Here is a 22,137-nt window from a genome sequence, read left to right on the forward strand (position 1 = left end):
CCATATATATCCATATTTCTGTATATTACTGTCTCCAAGTGGCCAAAGCTCACACGCTAAATTGTGTCATTATCAGCAGTTTTTTTTTTTTTGTGTTTTTTTTTTTATTCAACCAGCCCAGGTGAAAAGAATCCACTTTCTGACTTCTATATCCGTCAATGGCAGTGAATGAGTTAAGTGTAATATCAATTTCTTGTTTTTAGGGGAATAATTTAGTGGCCTTTCCATTCAATTCAAAGGAGATAGATGATTTGAGATGAGCGTTTTGATTTACAAGCGTGGTCCAGGAACAAACTGAATTTCAAGGCACGACTGTACTGACTTTATTTCATCTTTTATAAACGACGTGTCTTGAGGTGAGGTGATCTTTATTTCATCGTCTGATTGAGCCGGCTATGAATTCCTGTCATGCTGTGAGCCAATCACTTCTCCCCAACACTTGTTCATTTCCTCTCTCTGATGCTCTAGCTTTTAGCAGCAAAAGATGAATTTTGAACAATGGCAGCAACTCCCCGTTTACTTTCACCCTCTGGCCCCCCCCGCCGCATCCTTCCCTTTACTCTCCACTCAAATTGTATTAATGTATTGGCACCTCCCAAACTTAATCTTGTTTGCTCCTCCTCAGGTACCACTCGCGCTCCCCGAGACGGAGAGGTGCCCGGGGTGGATTACAACTTCCTGTCCGTGGATGACTTCCTAGAACTTGAAGAGAGTGGCACGCTGCTCGAAATTGGAACGTACGAGGGTGAGGATGACGACGAGAACGATGAAGACTGACATTCTGTGTTCTGTGTTCATCGCAGTCACAAAGAGCGTAACAATAATCCAAATGAATGTTCGCTACATGCAGGTGGGCAGTCAGATTGGACAGTTGATTTCGATTCGACATGATTGCAGGACCGGGGTCACGCCACATCTGGCCCTCTCGTTCTGATTAGGACCGTGTTTTCCCATGCTCTAAATCTCAGATTTACAAAAACCTGTGTGCATGTAGAAACGTGACGCATGTGTGTATGCAAGTAAGCAAGTGTGTGTCTTTGGGGAAGGCTTTGTGATTGTGTTTGTAGGCCTGGGAGAGAATGTTACGACACTAATCTGCTTGGCAGCAGCCCGCAAACTCTGTTGGCCCTTGGCACATTTCTCCCTTTCACACAGACCTGTCCGCAGGAGTCTGTGATCAGCAAACTAATGGAGACTAGCTTCATTCGTAACGAGCTAATATGATAGATGTTACGATTTCACACATAATAAAAACATTAGCATGATGTGACTTTATTTTGTACGAGTAGCCAAAAATGAATATTCAACGAATAGCTAACAGTTGACAGCAATATTCTTTAGAGAACATGTCAGGAATTACATGTCATGGAAACGCTCCTGTGATCCACAAGGTCAATTTCAAGGTCAAATTATAGGTCAAAAGGTCAAGTAACTAAAATATGCTCCAATGTTGTGAATGGATCCTTTCCAACAATACCTGTTTCGTCAAGATTGATCCAGTAGTTCCTGAGATATAAGGGGTCCAAGAAAACAGGCCACGCCCCTTTTTCCACATTTGGCGGAGTGTGGCTCCCACACCTGTGCTGTGATTGACCTAAACGTTCAGATTTGGTGTTGTTCATTCAAATCTGAATCTGCCTGGTTAAACCGACTGGGTTCTTTGGCATGGAACGACCCCATACCTGCTACTAGTTTTATACCCACAATGCTTTGTGATCCAACATACTATGGTTGCATCACACAAAATTCACCACACTTTGAATTTGACTAATAAACACTAAACTGCTCTGTAAATTGTGGCGTTGGTAAACATTGTCTGTCAAAACTGAATAACACTGCCTTTACGTTTTTTTAAATGATTGCATACAGTGAATTGTTCTATGAAAAAAAGCTCTATTTCCAAAGCTAGCTGTTAGCATGCTACTGCCAAATGTCCTCGTTAGATGAATGCTCCTGCTGTTCACAAAATATAATTTGCCCAAAAGGAACCCGGTTTTATTTCACTACAGAATGTGTGCCGTATGATGCACATAAGACAATTTATAAATCTGGTTTCCTTGCTGACTGCATTTATCCAAATGACAACTGTAATCACACATGTGCTATCCATTCCAATTCATATCGCAAGTGCAAACATGCTCAGAGTGGCTGAGCTGACTGCATGCACATTTTAATTGCTCATAAGTGTGGCGTTTTGGTTGTTTACACACATGGTCCTAATTGTTGATACCCTTCTGTTAATGAAAGAAAAACTCCAAAGGGTCACGGAAACAACCCGAAACTGAGCAAAGTCATAATAAATTGAAAAACTATGCAGAAAAATTAACCTATGAAATTGGTACTCTGCTTTTGAACAGAATCATTCAAAAAAAAGGAATCGAAAATGAAACAAACCTGGACAAAAGATGACAGTCCCAGACAAAAGATTGAAAATAATTTGACCATAAGTGCATGTTAAAACTACAGTTTGTCGTCAAGTTATCAAATGGTGACATGGTGTGTCCCACACCGAACATGGACCACAGAAAGTGAAGGAGAGAATGTCTCGCGGGCGTCGAAATGAAATTCAAGACAAGCGTGTCAAAAGTAAAGGCTGTAAAATCAAGCAGCTTGATTGCCCCGTGACTACAGCTGTGTATTTTATTCTGAAATTTAAGGTCATGTAATTGTAGCCAACAGGTGCAGAAGTCTTATTGATGGTTACAAAAATCATTTGATTGCATTGACGGCTTCAAAATGTAACCTAATTTATCTTTCATCGGATTCAATTAGCCAACATTTAATACCTGACAAGATGACCATCAAAAATTGTTTCATTGCAATAAATCAATTGAAGTTTTGCCTGGTTACCATGACGACAATAGAAAAATGTTGATTCCTTTGTACTGCAGCTGAATTGTATAGAAGTGATAAAAGTGGCGGTTCGTGCATTTCACGCGCAGGCCACCAGGGAAGTCGTACCTCTCATAATACCATCATTTATGACACAACGGCTGGAGAAATAATATACAGAAAGACACTTATGCAGTACTGAGCGAGTGTTGGACGACCTAGTTTCTCTTGAAAGGTCCGTCTTGAAAATGGCCTCGCAATTAAATTCCCTCCTTTGGCCATTGTGGTTTAAAAAAAGCAAGACTATATTTTAGATTTTCAAATGGTCGCCTGTTTGTTGTTTCCACATAGCGCTGCACCCTCACGAGTGAGTATCCAATCACAAAACGCGTTCATCACCTTGAACGTGAGGCCAGCGAGAAGGCCTGACTGTCATCAAATCGTGATCTGATTGGCTTTCGCAACTTTCTATTACCTGTAAAAGCCCCCTTGCGACACAGAAGAGACGCCCGCACGATTGTATCTAAAGGCCTTGGACGAATGGTGTGTGCTACTGGTATTATGAAATCTGCCTGGCAACACAAGCTAGCTGAATTCTGATTGGATCAAAACTCTCACCCAAAAATTCAACACTAGGGTATAATATGACATCAATGTGAAGAATCTGATCATCATTTCTTGTTTATGTTAGGCCAGCAGAGAAGGCTTTAAAGGCCTCCACCGCACATCACAGATTGATATCATTCTAGGAAACGTCTTAAATAAAACAAGTTCAATTAATGCAAAAACAAGCAACTGCCAACTACATGTCCGGAGCGATTGGTAGTCATGTTGTGATTCCACTTTGTCTTTGCCAGAACGAGATGACAGGGATTGATAAATGTTCTGCAAGTTTTTTTATTTATTTTTTTCTATACCCACTGTCTGTTCTTGAGTCTTTCTCCTTCTGCCTCTCAAGCATGCTAATGTCCTCCTTGTTGCCTAGGTAACTATTATGGGACCCCCAAGCCGCCGAGGCAGCCCGTCATTGGGACAGTGATTCTCGGAGATGCAGGCTCCCAGCAGTCCACCCCCAAGCGCACCAAGTCCTACAATGACATGCAAAGCGTCCGAGTAGTGCCTGCTGACGACGACGATGACGACCAGGCCTCGGAAATGAACAACACTTTCACAGGTGAGAGCAGCACAGTGCATTTCCCTCCTCCATGTCGCTTTCTTCTCTCATTGTCTGTCTGTGCCGGTCATCTTGTCCGCCCGCAAGAAGCGTGTGCACGTATGAGATGCGTTTGTCCGAGATCAGGGAAGCAGTTGGAAGGAGATAATGCGTGTGTTTTTGCTCATCCATGTCTAGTGGTTACATCATGCCTTTGTCAGGCTGAGTTCTTTGCACACAAGCCTCCAAACACTGCCATCTGCCTGCGAGGAGGGGAGAGACATTATTCACGCCCCGTGTTCTGACAGACAATGTGATTTTTTTTTTTCATGATATATTTAGAATACAATAGAATTGAAAATATTTATTACCGAATTGGAGTGCATCTCGTGGTTTGAGTGTTTTTAAATGTATGGCTCAAACGTGTGCATACAGTATTTGTAGGCTAGAATTAGTGCAACCAGAGTGTTTCTGAGTGAGAACAACAGTTGATTAAAATAAATAATAATAACAGAACAAAACTTTTTTATTTAGGAAATGTTGATTTATTTATTTTAATTTTTTAAATTGATTTTATTTGATTTTTTAACTATTATAAAAACGACTATTTTTTAATCAATAAAAAAGTGCTCTTAACAAAACTCTTCTCTGTATTGTGCCAAATTTAGAAAACTGATTTTCCTCACTTCACAGAGACTTGAAAGAAAGCCATTTTTTTACCAAATTGCCCCCGTCACTTCCAGTTTCTTTGAAACTGTTATTTTGTGATTTTTTTTTTTCCCCTACTTCTCTTGATACTGTGGATGTGTGCCCTCCTTGTGCCCACTTGCCAGGCTGCCAGAATGTTGAATTAGCATTTTGATCAAGGCTGAAAGGAGCACAGAGGTGGTCGGACTCTGCTGAGCCAGAGCTGGGAAATGAGTTTGGGGGGGGGGGCTAGTTTATGGAGAATGTGGAAAATACGAGAGTTGGGGGGGATGGCGGGTCAAAAACAGTTTGGGAAAAGACTTGATGGAAGAATTAGCATACTCCTGGGGTCTTTTCAGTACATTATCAATGAGGGGGAAGGGGATGGATTAGGGCAGTGCTTCTCAAATAGTGGGGCGGGCGTGGTGCGATCCTGAGGGGGGCACGTGTGACCCTGGGGAACATGCTTTTTTTCCGCTGTACTACAACAAGGTGTAATTGCAGCTCCACTCCAGTAGTGGGCAGTGGCGCTCTCCTTGACCATTGTGCACATCGAGTATTAACTCTACGGTGTAGGTTTGTTTTGCAACGAAAATGCTATTATTTATAGTTGTGGCGGAGAGTGGGGGGGGGGGGCACAAATTGTTTTCTTATTGCTAGGGGGGGGGCTAACAGAAAATAATTGAGAAGCACTGGATTAGGGTGTGTTGTTGCTTGATAATGCCGTGCTTATTTCCACTGTTCTTCTCCAGCTTGTGTGAGATATAAACTTCTTCGTCTTTTGTTCTTCTATGTTGTTCCTCGTCTTGCCTGTTTTGTTACCCAGGATCCTTAGTGCGTAGTCTCTTCCCCTCTCCTTTGTTGTGCGCAGGTAACCCTAGTGACCAGGATGAGAGCCGCGGCGGCATCCTCCGGCCGTACCCCGCGCGTGACAACGCTCCTTCCTGTGGTCTGAACAATGCGGCCATCTCCACAGCGGACAGCGGGCAGCAGACGCTGGCAGAGCCGCAGGTCTCCCCGGAAGATGCGTCGGGGCCGCTGCCCGAGAACTGGGAGATGGCCTACACGGAGAATGGAGAACTTTACTTCATAGAGTACGTGCTCGAGCCTGAAAGAGCTCCCAATAGGACGGCATGCATTTATTTAGATTTCGCCAGAACCAACGTAGTCCACATAGCTCACAATTTTCCCCCACGTTGCACGTCCTCCCTCACAATGATGTGGCTCGAAGGCCTGCCCAGCCGTCCGCTGCTTCCTTGTTAATCCCTGCATGCGTGGATCTCAAAAGGAGATCAAACCCCGATCACCTGATTACCTCCACCTCTCTGTCCTCTCTGCAGCGCAACAAAGGCACACCACCAGGACATGGCTGTGCATTTAAAGAGCTTGTATGTTCCCATTTTTCCAATCACTATTGTTTCTTTTTACATTGAAAGGGGGAAAGAAAATCCAAGGGGTGTTTTTTCTTTCTTTTTTTTTTTTTTTTGCTTTTAATTAATTTATTATTGGCCTGTGTTGCTCTGTTATCCTTATTTGTCTGTGCAGCCGAGGCCTGCATTCCTTAATAAATCCGCAAACGTGTTTCAAATTGAAGTTGGTATTGACATGTGACTCGTGTTTGAGCAAAGAGGCTCTTTTGAACTATTTCTTGTTTGTGTTCTTTCAGCCACAACACAAAGACCACATCATGGTTGGATCCCCGGTGTCGAGACAAAGCCTCCAGGCCTCTGGAAGAGTGCGATGACGATGGTAAGCTGCCGCAGAACGTGGTGTTCTCCTTGAGCACTGTGAAATAATGTTAAGCTATCTGGGGAGAAAAATAACAAGTTGGCAAGTACATATTGTCCAAGGGGCAGCTTGATGAGTAATGTTGAAAAAGAAAGACACATTGGGAAATTGCACCATCTAGTGGCAAAAGAAGAAAGTAGCATAGCGTCACTTTTCTTTTTTAAATTGACGCCACATTTTTGATTGCCGTGTCTTTCTAAGGGGTTTCTCGTTTCCTATTTCTCTCCTGTCGCCACTCTCATTTCATTCTTTATTTTATTCTGTTTTCTTCCTTGCCCTCCCGATTCTCCTCTTCTCCCTGTCCCTTTTCTGTTACTCCATTTTCTTTTTCTTTGTTTCATCCTGCTTTCACTTTGGAGAAGAGGGGATACATACTGAAGAGCTGGAGAGTGATCTAGGTAGGATGTCTGTTTTGTATCATTGTGGTCACCTTAAGCGAAAGTTCTCAGGGAAACATAAATGCAGGTTTTGGCTTACTAATGTGATGCAAAGAGAGAGAAGTAGCAGCAGCAAAAAAAAGGGGGAAAAAATGCCATAATAAAATAATGAGCTGGGTTTGAAAATCAATATATCGATAAATCTATTTTCCTTTTCATAGCCTGATATCGATTCATAAAACCATATATTGCTACTTTTAATAACTTATTTTTTTCCTGTAAATTGACATGACTTCACTACTCAAAAGTAGCGCATCAAAAACAAAATGGCGGAAGGGGTGAAGTCAGCGCCAACAAGCATGAGGGCAGATGTATTTATTGTCTTGATCAGGTCATGTCAAATGAAACCTACATGATAAATGTAATTGCGTTGGCTTCAATTCTTAATGTAAATATAAACATTTTTACTAATGCACCTAGTTACAGCAAGAAGTTTGGTCTAAATGCAGCATTGCTTCTTCTGAGAATGCCTTAATTGACAATTGATTATTGGATTAATCGACAACTATTTTAAAAATTGAGTAACAGTTTCGAGCCAGTGTTTGAACTGATTTATTTTTTGTGTTTAGTCCAAACTGTTTTTACTTTGGAAAACAATGTCTGAACTAGAAACTGAATCAGTGCCACATGAAACCCTCTCGCGTGATATAATATTTCTTTCGTTGTATTTTTTAATCAGTAGCAAATAAACAAGAATTGGTTCATAAATAGTAATCGGGAATAAAATGGTTTGGGCTTTAATGCTTAATTGAATCTGTTTGATTAATCAATGGACTCATCTAGGGAATAACGAATATAATATTTGATTGTAAAAATTTTTAGTACTGTATTTTGCTTCATTTTTGTGCAGTATTATACAAATTATTGACAAGGATACTATACAAGATTCAAGACACAGTATGTTGCCCTGAGATGTTGTTTGAAGGTTGGTTTACTGTTTGTCTTCAAAGTACGTCGTTAATGGAAGCAGAGTTAGCGATTGTGAAGTTCGGTGAACATCGACAGCATGCAGACCGTTCCCGACAAAGTGTTACAAAGCAATACTTTCAGTTTGTCGTGCCGCTGACCAGTAGTTGGCTTGTTGACGTTATAACGAAACCAGGTCACGGTTTCATTTATGATGCCATGTGACAGCTCTGTGCAAATGGTTGTAGCTGAATATTATTTCAGCCTCAATTGTTCGCACAAATAATCAATTTGTCACGTAGCTGTCAATGTGCTGATTTGATGGGACAGTCGTTCACTGCTAGCTGATTGTTGTCCAACGTTTTACGCTTTGTGTCTCCTCTTTTTTTTTTATTTCAGAGCTGCCACCAGGATGGGAGAGGATAGATGACCCAGTGTACGGAATTTACTACGTCGAGTAAGTAAATCACCTTGTTGGCACATCACCTCGCATCTCCTGAGGAAATCAAGCTGTCGTCTCTTAGAAATACAGTTTACTACGCGTTTAAACTGGAGAGCCGTCAAATGTAACAAACCTTCCCTCCCCCTCGATGTCAGCCATATAAACAGGAAGACCCAGTACGAGAACCCGGTGGTGGAGGCGCGGCGTCGCAAAATCCTGCAGGAGCAGCAGCCGCAGCCTCCAGAAGGTGAGCGGTACATTCGAGGTTGGTTTCCTGCCCATTTCTTCCTTTCTTTCTTTGTGTGCGAGTCTCTCGATCGCTGCTCACCGGGGTTTGGCTGCGAGACTTTTCAAAAGCATTCGCTCGCCAAATCACTCACATCTATTGGACATGCTTAGCGATTCAATTAGAGCCGCTCCAAGCCCTGGTCTGTTGCTCTTTGTAGTTTTCAAAATCCATGTCACTTGTGCATTGTTTTCTGTTTATTTTACCATTGAAAGTTGGCCTTTGCTTTTTAGACCATCTTGACAATTTACACATATTCTTCATTTGCTCCATTATCATAACATAATGTTGCTCCATGATGATTGTTTGTTTAAAGCAGTGCTTCTCAAATAGTGTGGCTGGGGCCCCCTGGTTGGGCATGGTGTGATGCTAAGGGGGGCACGTGAGACCCTGGGGAACATGTTTTTTTTTTTGCCTTACTTCAATAAAGTGTAATTACACATCCACTCCAGTAGTTGGCAGTGGCGCTCACCTTGCCCATTGTGCAATTTTTGTACTGTGAATGCACATAAAGGTACAGAAACAGATTGTTAAGACAGTGCCTTTTAACACGGCAACAACTTTGCTAATTAAAACAGAACAGACCCAAGAGTATTTTCTAAACTATAGAGCGCCCCTAGTGGTGAAAGAAAAATCCACAGAAAAGCCGCACCCTTGTATTAGCCGCACGGTTCAAAATCTAGGAAAAAAGTAGCGGCTTATAGCCTGGAAAATACGGTACATATTGTACTATTATTGTTATGATTATGAAAACTTGGTATGCTCGGGAACAAAAAAAGAGAAGTTTCAGAATCAAGAAAATAATGGAGAAAATGCTTCTCTGATTTAAAATAAAAAATGTAGTAAACACTTGTTGACTGATTTACTTTTTTATATAATACTTTTTATAATGTTCATGACTGCATTTTGTTGAAAATATTGACTATGACAATCAAAAGTGTTCATTCAACTCAAATGTGTTGGATCGTTTTGTCTCTTGTGAATGTGTGCCCGAACCTTTTTGCGCATCATGTTTATTTCTATGTGCCATGGAAATATAACTTTGGGCTGTAGATGTGGGGACTGACCTGGTGACTTTATTTCAACAGAGTGGATAGAGGAGCACTCTTCAGCTGCAGCACCTCTGGTTAACTACGTTCCAAACCACCTTGAGACCTACAGGGACCCTCAAGTCCCGCCAACTCTACCTCCAGTCCCTACAGGAGCCAAACGTAAATGTCGACTTTCACCGTCCTTTCTTGTCTACATCTACATCCACATTGCAATTTTAACTCGCAGTTTACTCGTGCGTGTTCGCTTTTGTCAGTCGTTGATTGATGACCAGTATCACTCGAGCGAAAAATTTGGAAATAAAGATTTGAATGGGTCGTTTTTGCACCGCCGTGCAGGGGGGAAGCCGTTCTTCACCAGAAACCCCGCAGAGCTGAAAGGAACATTCATCAACACAAAGCTGAAGAAGAGCCGCCGCGGCTTCGGCTTCACCGTGGTCGGAGGCGATGAGCCGGATGAGTTCCTACAGATCAAAAGTCTGGTGCTGGATGGACCTGCAGCTGTGGATGGCAAGATGGAAACAGGTGCAGTACATGTTTGCAGTCAGTAGGGGACACTGTTTTCTTTGCCAAGCCGCAACCACTTTCTCAAGCGCTCCTCTTCTGGGTTACAAAACTTAGTTTAGTAAAACATGTTATTTCGGCCAGCTAATGTATTTGTTTTAACCTCATGTGTAGGTGTTTTATTGTGAATAATTTCACAACTTGTTCCAGCTTTTATGTAATTTGGGTTCCTGATTATGTGTTTTTTAACTTGAGCACACCTCTTTGTACAAATGAACATGTAAGGACATAAAGCCCCTTCGGAGGGGTCATCAATGATTTGCAGGTGTTCACAATTTGCTACATAGCTTGTTTTACTATATTGTGGCCTCTGACATTGAATCGTTGTGACGCAGGTGATGTCATCGTCAGTGTGAATGACACCATCGTGCTGGGTTACACCCACGCTCAAGTAGTGAAGATCTTCCAATCCATCCCCATTGGCTCCATGGTGGACTTGGCCTTATGCCGTGGCTACCCGCTGCCCTTTGACCCCGATGACCCCAATACCAGTCTGGTCACCTCGGTGGCCATCTTGGACAAGGAGCCTATTATCGTCAACGGACAGGAAACCTTTGACTCGCCTTCCAACCCGAGTGGTCCGCTCAATGGCCAGAGAGACCCGCGGGCGCACAGCCCGTCCGCCGAGGCTTTGTCCAACAGCCTGCACGGCTACACCAGCGACGTGGTCACCCTGGCCTCGTCGATCGCCACCCAGCCCGAGCTCATCACCATCCACATGGAGAAGGGAGACAAAGGATTTGGGTTCACCATCGCAGACAGCCTGACGGGAGGCGGGCAGCGGGTCAAGCAGATCGTGGACTACCCACGCTGTCGAGGCCTCAAGGAGGGCGACATTTTGATGGAGGTTAACAAACGAAATGTCCAGAACATGAGCCACAACCAGGTGGTGGACCTGCTGAGCAAATGCCCGCGAGGGAGTGAAGTCACCATGCTGGTGCAAAGAGGTATGTAAGGCCTTTTGGTATTCCATTACTGCTATACCGTGAGGATACGTCCCCAACTACACCATGTACAGGTGGAAATCTGACGTATAGAGAGACCACAAAACAATGGCGGAGCTAGGGGGGGCGGCCGGGTGAATTCAAATGATACATGACTAAGCACATTTGAAATGAGTTTTTTTTTTCTGACGACGGTTGCCTTGAATGAAAACGCGTAGTCAGAAAGCAGAAGATGTAACCAATTAGGAGGATGAGTCGTAAACGTGTGAGTGCAAGGAGGAGTGGTGAGGAGGCGATCGGCTTGGATGAATCGATCAAGTGGGAGAGTTGCTCATGTCACGGAATGGATGAATGGCTCACTATCGAGTGGATTTCCATTTTCATTCTGCCGCTCGATTCCATTCATACAAAAATGACTCAAACAGACATAAGTCAAAGTCTTAATCTTTACCAGGATTTGCATTAAAATGGAATGGAATATGTAACCTCGTTGACCTTTTGTACAAAATCACACATTTGTGGTGAGGACAGGCTCCCTGAAATGTTAACTCCATCCAGTGGTAATGTAGTGACTGGACACACGGACTTCATCATTTGTGTTCGGTCCCTATCGTTGTTAAACAACAACCTGGATCCCAATTACTGGCAGGTTTGCTGGAAGCGCCCCACCTTAATTATGCCCTCTAATGAATTGACCTTGTGTGCCGCTGCTCCAATAACATTTTTTTTTATCATATTGTGTTAAATGTCAGCATCATTACAGGCCCGCATGTCCTGTTGTGTGTGTGTGTGTGTGTGAGTGCGTTTGTGTGTGTGAGATGATGCTGGCGGATGTTGTGACCAAAACATGTATGGAGGTGGAGGACAGGAAAAATGCAATGGTTGTTTTTTTTTTTTTGGAGGCGGGTCTCACTCTGTCATTGGTCCAGGCTGCAAATAATCGTTCCCCAGTTTGACACTGCAGTGTCATTACTGCTTTTCCAGATGAGTGGCACTCTGATGAGGGACAGGAGTGCACAAAAGGGCCGCGCATGGTCCAAATATTGATAAATGAAGCCGTTCACGGGCAAATGAAAACCTGATTTCTACACAGCGCTGCCTTCAGGATATAAAAGACCCAACTCATGATTTTTTTTTTTTATTTTGTTTGTTTGTTTTTGCTTTGACTTGTGATCAAGAATTTAACATATGAGTGCTGTATGTTGGCACAATGAACTCAACTCTTTTTAGAACAAGCAGCATTTTGGTCAATTCTGAACAATACTCCCAAAATGAAGCTGCCAAACTAAGCGTAAACCAAAACGACCTAAGCGTTGCGGAATTTAAACAACCTCCTAAGTTTCCCTTCAATCCATTCGCTCAATGCTACATCATAATGAATCGGATTCGTAAAGAAGTTTTATAACTCGGGGATTAACACTTAAGATTAACACTTTACGAAATAGGACAACAATATTGACATTTATACTTACTCCAACCTGCCCCTCCTTAAATTATTACGAAAAAAATACTATTGTATTACAGTCAAATGTTCCGCTTGTGATTCATATCTTTATTGTGCAAAAAAACAAAACTGTTTGATATTTTCTTGTTGTTACACTTTAAGCAAGGATGTTTGAACACAAACGTTCCAACAACACATGTAGACAGACATTATAACAAGACTCACAATCACAGGAATATATTCTTTAAACTCTGCACACACAAAAAAAAAATCTAAAATCCCTGCAGGTTACCGAGTCAATTACACCGGTTGAGAGACTGGCCGTGTCATGCCATTTTCTTCATTAACAAACACTTTTTTTGTGACAAGGCTCCGTTTGATTAATAGCATTTCCATGATTTAAGCCACGCATTTTGACATTTAAAATCTGTCACGGAACAAATTAAACTTGTATCTAAAGGCACAACTATACCTAGCTGTTGTTAAAGGATTTATTTGTCTATTTAATTTTTGTTTTATATTAGTTTTCTGATTGAAAGTTTTTCTACCCAGAATTTAGCCAAAAATGAAAAACAAAAATCTACACACTTTTAACTTGCGTTCAAAGAAAAACAAACAATGCGCACTAAGTACATTTTAAGATATTAAATTGTGATGGACATATGTCAAATTGAAAAAAAAAAACTTGGCAGCTATTCTCGGTTTTAGGTGTGAAAGGTGATTAGGAGGAAGCCCGTGATCATTCCTGAGGAAACGGTTAAAGGCGCTAAGAGAGGTGAGGTTAGGCTGAATAAGAGACGAAATAAATAAGAAGGGAAAGGATCACCTTTCGGCTGTGCAAGTGAAATTATACGATCGAGGCAGTGAGAAGGGCGTGAGAGCGGCTCGAACGGATCTGAAAGCTCTCCAAGCGCACGTGTGTGAGCAAAGCCAAGAGAAACGAAGCCGACCGACTTCAGGTAGATAATATCAATATTTTTATCAATCGGCTTGAAGCCCACAAAGTGAAAAAGAACAAATTAAAATACAAGATGGGCTTTTTATCGTACTCGTGGCTCATGATCATATATCGATGTTATCACATATTGTACTGACAGAATATAGAATGATTAAAAAAAAAAACATTTATTTTGAAGAACTGGCTACCATCTGGCAAATGGCTTCTTATATAATGTGCAACTTGATTTACGACTTGGAAATAATAGCTGCTATTAAAAAATCTCAGTAATTACTCACTCGTACATTATGAGTTAAAAATGAAAATGTTCCGATGCAGGTGCGTGGATGAAAAGATCAAAATAAAGATTGGACAAAGAGTGTGGTCCAAACAAGGACGGCGGGTGTGATTTTTCAATTCCACGATAAAAGGTTGCCGAAACAAAACAAGCGCGTTTGATGACGGCCACTGTCTAACACCTGAGCACTTGTTTCATGATGTCATGAAGATCATGTGTGAACTCAACCTTCACTGCTTTAATCAGGTGCCCCCCCTCCCTCCTCTTGCAGTCGGCGGATGTTATCATTTTCAATAACATATGACATTAATGAACTTCTATACTCCGAAGTTCAACCCATATAAATGATAAAAACAAAACAACATCTGGTGTTTTCACACTCCAGATCCTCCCCTTAAAAACGAGGCCAGGCAGGCCCAGCAACGAGTCCTCCATCTTGTCTTCCCGCTGCAGTTGCCATGACAATGGTGCACAGCGCACCTGTCCCCTGAGAGACCCGCAGAAAAAATACGAGACAAAATTAGACGACTTGGAGAAGCGGGCGGGAAAACTATGAGCGAGAGAAATGAAATACGATGATGGCGCGCGAAGAGCGACAAGATGGTCAAATGTCGAGATAAATTGAGAGGGCGGCGGTATTTTACGGCAACTTCACGTGTGGTAAGGACAAACGTTAGCCGATTAGTTTCAACAAAAGAGAACATTACTCATGATGAACGTACGCTGGAAACCTGGAAGCAGGACCGAGCGGGGATGTCGGCTGTGCATCGAGCCGCCAAGGCCGCTTCTTGCTGCTTCGGCTTGAAAGAAGTCAGCGGCTGAATGGAGCATGACGGCTACCCGACTCACTCAACCCAGCGCTAACACAAATAGCACATTGTATATTTTATTCATCATGCTTTTTTTTTCTTTTTTTTTTTTTAGCTTGACTTCGGGTTTCTGTTTTTCAGCGAGATGAAACACAATGTTGCACCTGCAGAAATGCGTATGGAGTAGATTTGCTTCTGTCGTCATTCCTCAAATGATTTAGTCATTTTGTTTCTTCGCTATTTACCGCTGGAGTGCGGCATCCTCCTTCGCAGCCACACTCACCACTTGCGCTCACCTTCAATTTATTCACTGTATTCTCTTTTGTCATTTGAATAACGATGCGCGCACTTGCAACCTCTGTGCTTGAAGGTTGTCGCTGCTCGAAGCAATAAAAAAAATGGGAATGATTGTGTAAGTGCGTTAAAAAAAATAAATAAAATGCTGGGAGCAGCCTAAATGTCTGAATTTAACGTTACAGCAGTAGCTGTAAATGAAATGCAAATATGAAATAAAATGATTAAAAAAAAATACATAGCGGACCAGAGGTGTCAAATCCAGGTCCAAAAAAATAAAAAGCCTGCCACCGTTTGTCTTCAGCCACAGATGCTTCTCCTTTACCGGCCGGATAAATTTTTCATTGACGTGTATTTTCACCACACACTTTTTGTACATAAGCTGGGAATGAAAGCAAAAAAAAAAATATATAAAAAATCTAATTATTTTTGACCAAAGTAAGATTTGGAAAATAATCCTGGATATTTAGTAATTTTAAAATACCTAATTTGGGGAACAACTCACCAGTCTACTATAACAATCATTCCTCTGCGGTTGTTGTATTTAGTGCAGGGATTGGTTAAAAAAAAAACAACCCCAAAAAAATCCATTTATTTTACAACCCCCCAAATCTTGAAAAAAAAAAATAAATAAAAGGTGGTAAATATAGAATTCACACTTTCACAAGAAAATCTGAGGAAATGGGAATTATTATTTTTATTTGCTTCAAACCTTTGTTGTTGGGTTGGGGTAACGGAACATTTATACTTGCGTTGAACATATTTTGGCCATATATAAAATATTGTCAAACAGGCAGTGTGTGTTCCTGTGTGGCCCCGCCGGTAGCACTGGTGACAAATTGTGGCCCCCTACAGCATTTAAGTGGGTCCTCTGCACTTGTTCTTTCCTACTAGCCCATCCCAAGACTTCTCTTTTACTATTAGCCACAAATATGTCTGAAGCGGAAAACATTCCTCGCAGTTGTAGCTGAGCTTAAACAATGGGGAGAGAGGAAAAAAAGTCAGCCTGCCATAAATATCGCAACTAAAACGCCGTAATCCCAACTCACAGCGCCTCTTTGATCAACTCAATAAAATATTTTTTGTTCAGTCTCTCTGTGTAGCCACGCACGGTGGTTTGAGACCCTACTCACCAGTAAATTATTGAAATCATAAGCAACCTTGGTGTAGAGCGGCATAAAACTGCGCAATAAGCAAATAAAAACAAACAAAAAAATTATGACTGTGGCAATTTCCAAAACGCTACTCAACATATTTCCATCTATTTTACCATAATATTAGCACGTGTGGCATATATTGCAGTTAAAGTTGACGTGCGAAATTTCGTTCCCTGTTCCCCAAGTGCTTGGCTTACCACCGCCAGTGAAGCGTGTAAGAGGAAAAGTGCTTAAGTCGACGGGAGAATATGCACAATGCCAGATTGGAGCGGGAATGCCAACATTTTCGGGTTGGGCCACCCACCGCGCGTATCTGGCATGCAGGTGCATAAATGACAGACTTTTACGTTCACGGGAGAATCCGCGCAAACATTCGAGCGTGCCCGAATTTGTGTATGCACATGGCAGCATATTGCCCTCAGTTTTGTGCAACTTTTCAATCCACATGCTGATAGTACACTGTGTGTTGCTCACATGTGTTTATGCAGTGGTGGACGGTCAAGGCCTTCTCTGCTGGCCTAACATAATTAAGAAAAAAATTATCGTATTCTTGCCATTGATCTCATTATATCCGAGTGTTGTATTTTTAGGGTTGATTTTTTTTTTCTTTTTTTTTTATCCAATCAGAATTCAGCTAGCTCGTGTTGCCAGGCAGATTTCATAATATCAGTAGCACGCTCTATTCATCCGAGGCCTTCAGATACAATCGTGTGGGCATCTGTTCTGTGTGAACGAGGGGCTTTTACCGTTGATAGACAGCTGCGATCACGAGTCAATCAGATCACGAGTTGATGACAGTGAGGCCTTCTCGCTGGCCTTACGCTGAAAGTGACGAACGTGTCTTGTGATTGGATACTCACTCGTGAGAGGGAAGCGCTATGCAAAATCAACACACCCGAAAGTCGTAATATATTCTTGCTTTTTTTAAACCACAATGGCCGACGGAGGGAAAAGTGTGGATTTAATTGCAGATGCACTTGTGAGGCCATTTTCAAGACGGACCTTTCAAGAGAAGCTAGCTCCAACACTCACTCAGTGAGGCGTAAGTGTGTGTCTGTAAATTATTTGTCCAGCCGTGGTGTCATAAATGATGGTATTATGAGAGGGGATCTATTCAAGGCAGACTAAGTAGGACTTCACTGAAGGCCAACGTGTGCAATGCACGGCCCGCCACTGCGTTTATGGATTCTTCATCATACCTGCTCGTGTGCGTGAGCATGCTGCTCTTATCAATGTTTCATTGACTCTGAATTACACATTTACATCAGGCGCATGCAAAGATTTGCATCGCGCATTGAGATGCCGCAGCTGTTGCATGACGCCAAGGGGTAACGCGTGGGAAGCCATCTTGATGCATTTCTCTGTTCATTGTTCTGTTGAAATGCAACAAGGAGTTACATTCACTTCTTGTTGCTATTTTGGGTCGGAACACTTCCAGAGCTGGTCTCCAAGTGAAATCTTTCAGTTGGCCTTCGCGGGTATTATTTAGTGCCCCCGGGGTCCCCTAACCTGCCGTTGCGTTAGGAAACGCAAACGTCGTAATATGCAACGCTTGAGGGACGGACGCACTTTCCCAGATGCGAGCTTGTCAGCAGCGACGTGCTCGTAGCTGCTCCAGTCGCGAGCATCCCATAATCCGATGAGAGGGAGAGAGAAAGAGAAGTAGAGAGAGTCAGAGAGGGGAAATAGCAAGGATGAATTATGAATCATGTCGAGAGATGGGCTTTGCAGCAACAGAGAGTTTTAACATTTAATGATTTTTTTTTTTTTTTGCCAGTGCAGCAGTAAGAGCTTTAAGATGGATGAATACATGCACGTTGTTGCATGTGCTAATGTCGCTGTAACTTTCTGCTAGATTTATCTCTTGCATAAACGAAATAGTAAAATAACGCTGTAACATTTGGAAGTGGTATGTTGGAGTGGGGAAAAAAAATGACACTTTGTTCTTGTGTGAGCTTTTTATTCCTGTGGTGTCGTTCATGAATTCATTTGTCTATTTTTGTCGCACACACACACACACACACACACATGCGCGTGCTGCAGAAGGTAGCAGCACCAGCATGGAGAAGGAATGTTCTTGGAAAAAAAAAAATTCATATACTGAGTGGAGGGAGGATAGACAGTCAGTCAGCGTTCATAGCATGTAGATGAATTAAATTGTTTGTTTTGCCGAGGCGGCTTCGGGTGTGAACAGGAAGCAGTGGAACGGGAATGTGGCTTATTCCCAACGCCGCCAAAGTTCTCCCCCCCCTGATAACTGCCTATAGCATTAATATTTCACGAGCACAAATGAGATTGATCTTCTCTGTTAACTGTTGTATGAGAAAAGGGGAGTGGTGGCACAGGCAAACGAGGAGGGGGAGAAAACCAAAGGAGACGAGCGTCCCGACGAGCAAAAACCGAGGCATAAAGAGGAATCGGCAATGCGCCTTTTGATATGAAAGTCAAGCTGCCGAGAGAGCTCACTGTATCGTTGACCGAGCAGTTTTGGGAGTGTTTGGGGTGGGCGGTCTCTGCTTTGAGCTCACGTGGAGACCTGTGGCTGAGAATGGCCATCCTGAGCTGCTGCTGCTGCTGCTGCTTCACCATCAGTCAGCCTGTCAAACGCAGGAAGCGCCTCTGCGAATAGCGAGCCCGAGAGCGCCGTGTGGAGCGGGAATCAGCACAGGGGGGTTGGGGGGGAGATCACTTAGATCAGCGAGAAGCCGAGGAGCTCGCTGTTGCTCGAGCGGAGCCGTCCGGAGAGGAGTGAGAAAACTGCTTGTGCCTTGCTGGGCTGCCGGAAGTATTGGGTCCATTTCTTTGGCCCTTTGGAGTTTTCTCATCGACAGCGGCCAAGTGGAGAGCTCATTAATGATTTCTTTATCTCTCTGCCGCTGCTTTGCAGGAGTGGTGCCTGCCAAGAGGAGTCCAAAGCTGGTGGTGAGTATCACAATTTTCCAGCCTGCTTGTGTGTGTGCGCCCGTGTGAGATGTTCTATTTAAAGAACAAAAGACGCAAAGATATGATACGACATCAAACTATTTCCCGCCTATTCGGCATCAACAGCTTCTCATGTCTTTGTCCTGTCACCAGCACTCCTCTTCACTTGTTCTTCCTCCGTCAGACACTGTGCTTCTTTCTATTATCGTTTTTCCCTTTCTGGCCGCAACTCTCCACCGAGGCCACGCTGCTGTCCTGCGTCCATTTAAGCGAAGCCTCGTTTGACTATAGTTCACTAGTGGGCAGCTGTCAGCAGCCACTGAGGTACCGTTGGATGATGTCAAACGAGAAAAGGGTTGCTAGGAACACCCAAAGTCAGCGTCGGCATCAGGGCATATCTAGCCGGGGGGCATTAGGTTGGCGCGGGGGCAGAAGATTCTCCCACGAAATAAATGTTCCATTATATTCGTTTTCAGTCAACGCCTAATACAAAATATGCACTCACGGTGTCCCAAAAATAAAGAATTAAAAAAAAAACGTGCGTAGAGACACATGGCCTTGCTGTTGTAGGCGGCGAGTGTGGGCAACATTGTGTAAGTTAAATCTCTCTCAAGCGCCAGCTGAACCAACTGGCACTTTTATTTTATGGCGCTGAAAACAGTTTCTCACAGCGTACCGTGCAGGTGCCAAATTTTAGGCCGAGTTTGAAAGCGCTCGCCTACTTGGCATCGGCATCACCATCAGATGGTTGTGCCTGTGCTACTTTGACCGAACGGATGTTCACGTCGGTGTCGGGTGGAGGCCTCGCATCTCCCAAAAAAAAAAAAAAAACCTCTCCATCTTTAAGTTTGTATTACATGCTATCGTATACTGTTGCACAGAAAGACACCACCTCTCCATGATCATGTTCAGTTGCTAAGTTACAAAGATAAAAAAAAATGTCAACTTTTTTTTCCATGTTGGCATTACAATGTTAATGTTACATCATCCTTGCCAGCCGTGCCGAAGTCTGCACTTGCACCAAATCCTCGATGAGAAAAAAATACTTTTATACTTCCAAGCTAACAACAGTGGTTGGTGTCATTTTTCAAAATTGTATTTCAGTTTTTTTATGAGCGCAAAGAGGGATGCAATTAAAAAAATAAAAATCAATGAGCTGACTAGACAGTGGCGGGTAGTCAGTTTCTGACCTCGGCCTTCAGTGCAGATTTAGATAGCGACCTAATTAGCTTCTTAGTAAAACCATTACAAAACAAAATAATATATAATCAGGCTACATAATAATGTGTGACATGAAAGAATACACAAAGGTATTTTGCTTATTTGTGGGTGAAAACCAATATTACGAAAGCAAGAAACATTGTTGCTCTGAAGATATTTCCATCACTATAGAATTGTTAATAATTTGTAAAAAAAAAAAAAATAGGGACTGACTATCGATTTGCAAATAAATACGAAAAAAAATTGGACTTATTATATTTCAGCAAAACGGTAACGATATGCAAATGATCTATGTTGTTGTTTTATTATTTTTTTTCCTTACGTTTACCACATTCTTAGTGACTTAAATAAATCGATTAACACCTCCATCCGAAATACCGTTATTAATAAATTTGGCACCAAAAGGCTAAGTAAGGGGTGGGGGGTTAGTCACAAATAGCCCCCACATGACAGCGCATACATGATGAAATGAGACAAACTTAAAGGAAGTGAATAAGAAAAAGCAGCAAAAAAAATCCACATTTTACCAATGTACCTCAATCTACTAAAAAAAAATTAAAAAAAAAAAAAAAAACATTCAACACAGAGCCAGAAGAGATCTCATTGCAGCTTCCAATTACCGTCGCCTTAAAACAACCGCCGAGAAAGCCACAAACAACAAAGGTGTGCCCTCGAGACATGCAAGGTCAGCAGTGGGTTCAAGTCCCACATGATGAAGGAAGCAAAGTCATCTCATCCGTCTTGATTGGATTTAAAAGCCCCGCCCCCTCCACACACACACACAAACATTTGGATTAGGATTCTTTTGGTCACATGGCACCGATGACGAGAGAGTGCCACTCGCATTGCCTGACTGTCACTTAGTTTTAGTTTCCCTGTCAACAAAACGCTCCAAACTCACTCCTCCCATCTGTGTGATGCCGTGGAAACGTCACGCTGCGTGCGCCATCGTCTCGCCACAGAGCAGCCGTCGCAGTTGGGAATCGGAATAGAAGCGCTCATGCGCATGAGCGGCGATGCTGCTTCAACCCATCGAGCATGTCGTCAACGCTCAGACGCTTTCCATGATGACGAATGTTTGAGCCTTCGTCTCATGCACAAATGATTGAAAATTAACGAAAGCAAGTCAACATTTATTAATTTGTGACATGCAGTAATATGTGACCATAAAAGAAAAGTCAATCATACGGTTCAATTACACAAACAAACAAAAAACGAAGACGTGGGATTTCAGTCGCCATGGTTTCGACTTGACTCACAAGAATCTTGCGAGATGCAACTTTTCCTTCCTTGGAAATCGTTTCAACACAATTAAGCTTTTACAATGAGGACAGCCTTGGTTTGGCGGTGAAAAGATTCATAGGAAATAGCTCTTCCACATCACTATTTCATCTGTTTTTGTCTTGCAACCATGGCAACCAAGCCTTTTTTCATTTTTTTTTTTTACTGCAAACATTCAGAGTGAGGGATGCTTAGTGCTGATGCCACAAAAGAGACAACCTTGAATGATGCCACGTTTCCCCGCTACTGTAGCTCCACTCTGAAACTGACGCACTTATCACTTTGCCCTCTGCCCCATCTTCTACTTTTTTTTTTTTTTTTGCACCCAAATGCCTCACTCCACTCTCTCCCTCTCTCTCACTCTCTCTTTCTTTCTTTCTTCCTCATGCATTCAGCACCAGTTGGAGAGGAAGGACAGCCAGAGCAGCTCCCAGCACAGCGTGTGCAGCCATCGCAGCACGCACACGGACTCTCCCAGCCACCCGCCCTCTGCAATGCCCGGTGAGGCTGTGGTGCCCACCCCCGCTGCCCCCACCCAGCCACTGCCGGGCTTGCCCCCTCAGGACCCCGCAGATGGCAACCTCACCCTCCAGAAGAAGCCAGACCCCTTTAAGATCTGGGCTCAGTCAAGGAGCATGTACGAGAGCAGACGTGAGTAGCGCTGAGCGTAAAATGTAAATATCGAT

At 42.9% G+C, this 22,137-nt stretch overlaps 1 protein-coding gene across 15 annotated transcripts in view; it reads left to right on the top strand.

Annotated features, from left to right (window-relative positions):
* The window catches only part of LOC148339495 (membrane-associated guanylate kinase, WW and PDZ domain-containing protein 1-like), a 76,152-nt gene that overhangs the window by 38,763 nt on the left and 15,252 nt on the right, over nucleotides 1–22,137 (top strand). For 5 of the 15 annotated variants that reach the window (XM_088290668.1, XM_088290657.1, XM_088290653.1 and 2 more), the window contains 13 exons: nucleotides 626–745; nucleotides 3,818–4,006; nucleotides 5,499–5,766; nucleotides 6,013–6,060; nucleotides 6,339–6,421; nucleotides 6,820–6,858; nucleotides 8,203–8,260; nucleotides 8,401–8,510; nucleotides 9,620–9,742; nucleotides 9,920–10,105; nucleotides 10,480–11,091; nucleotides 18,915–18,949; nucleotides 21,847–22,102. In XM_088290668.1, the coding sequence (XP_088146794.1) occupies nucleotides 626–745; nucleotides 3,818–4,006; nucleotides 5,499–5,766; nucleotides 6,013–6,060; nucleotides 6,339–6,421; nucleotides 6,820–6,858; nucleotides 8,203–8,260; nucleotides 8,401–8,510; nucleotides 9,620–9,742; nucleotides 9,920–10,105; nucleotides 10,480–11,091; nucleotides 18,915–18,949; nucleotides 21,847–22,102 (2,127 nt within the window). The remainder of the gene's footprint in view (nucleotides 1–625; nucleotides 746–3,817; nucleotides 4,007–5,498; nucleotides 5,767–6,012; nucleotides 6,061–6,338; nucleotides 6,422–6,819; nucleotides 6,859–8,202; nucleotides 8,261–8,400; nucleotides 8,511–9,619; nucleotides 9,743–9,919; nucleotides 10,106–10,479; nucleotides 11,092–18,914; nucleotides 18,950–21,846; nucleotides 22,103–22,137) is intronic. The other 10 variants (XM_088290656.1, XM_088290655.1, XM_088290659.1 and 7 more) reach the window with 10 other exon arrangements.

The sequence above is a fragment of the Idiotropiscis lumnitzeri genome, chromosome 3, assembly GCF_059441095.1.
Source record: "Idiotropiscis lumnitzeri isolate Australia: NSW breed Sydney's pygmy pipehorse chromosome 3, RoL_Ilum_1.0, whole genome shotgun sequence".
In the NCBI taxonomy this organism is placed as follows: Eukaryota; Metazoa; Chordata; class Actinopteri; order Syngnathiformes; family Syngnathidae; genus Idiotropiscis; species Idiotropiscis lumnitzeri.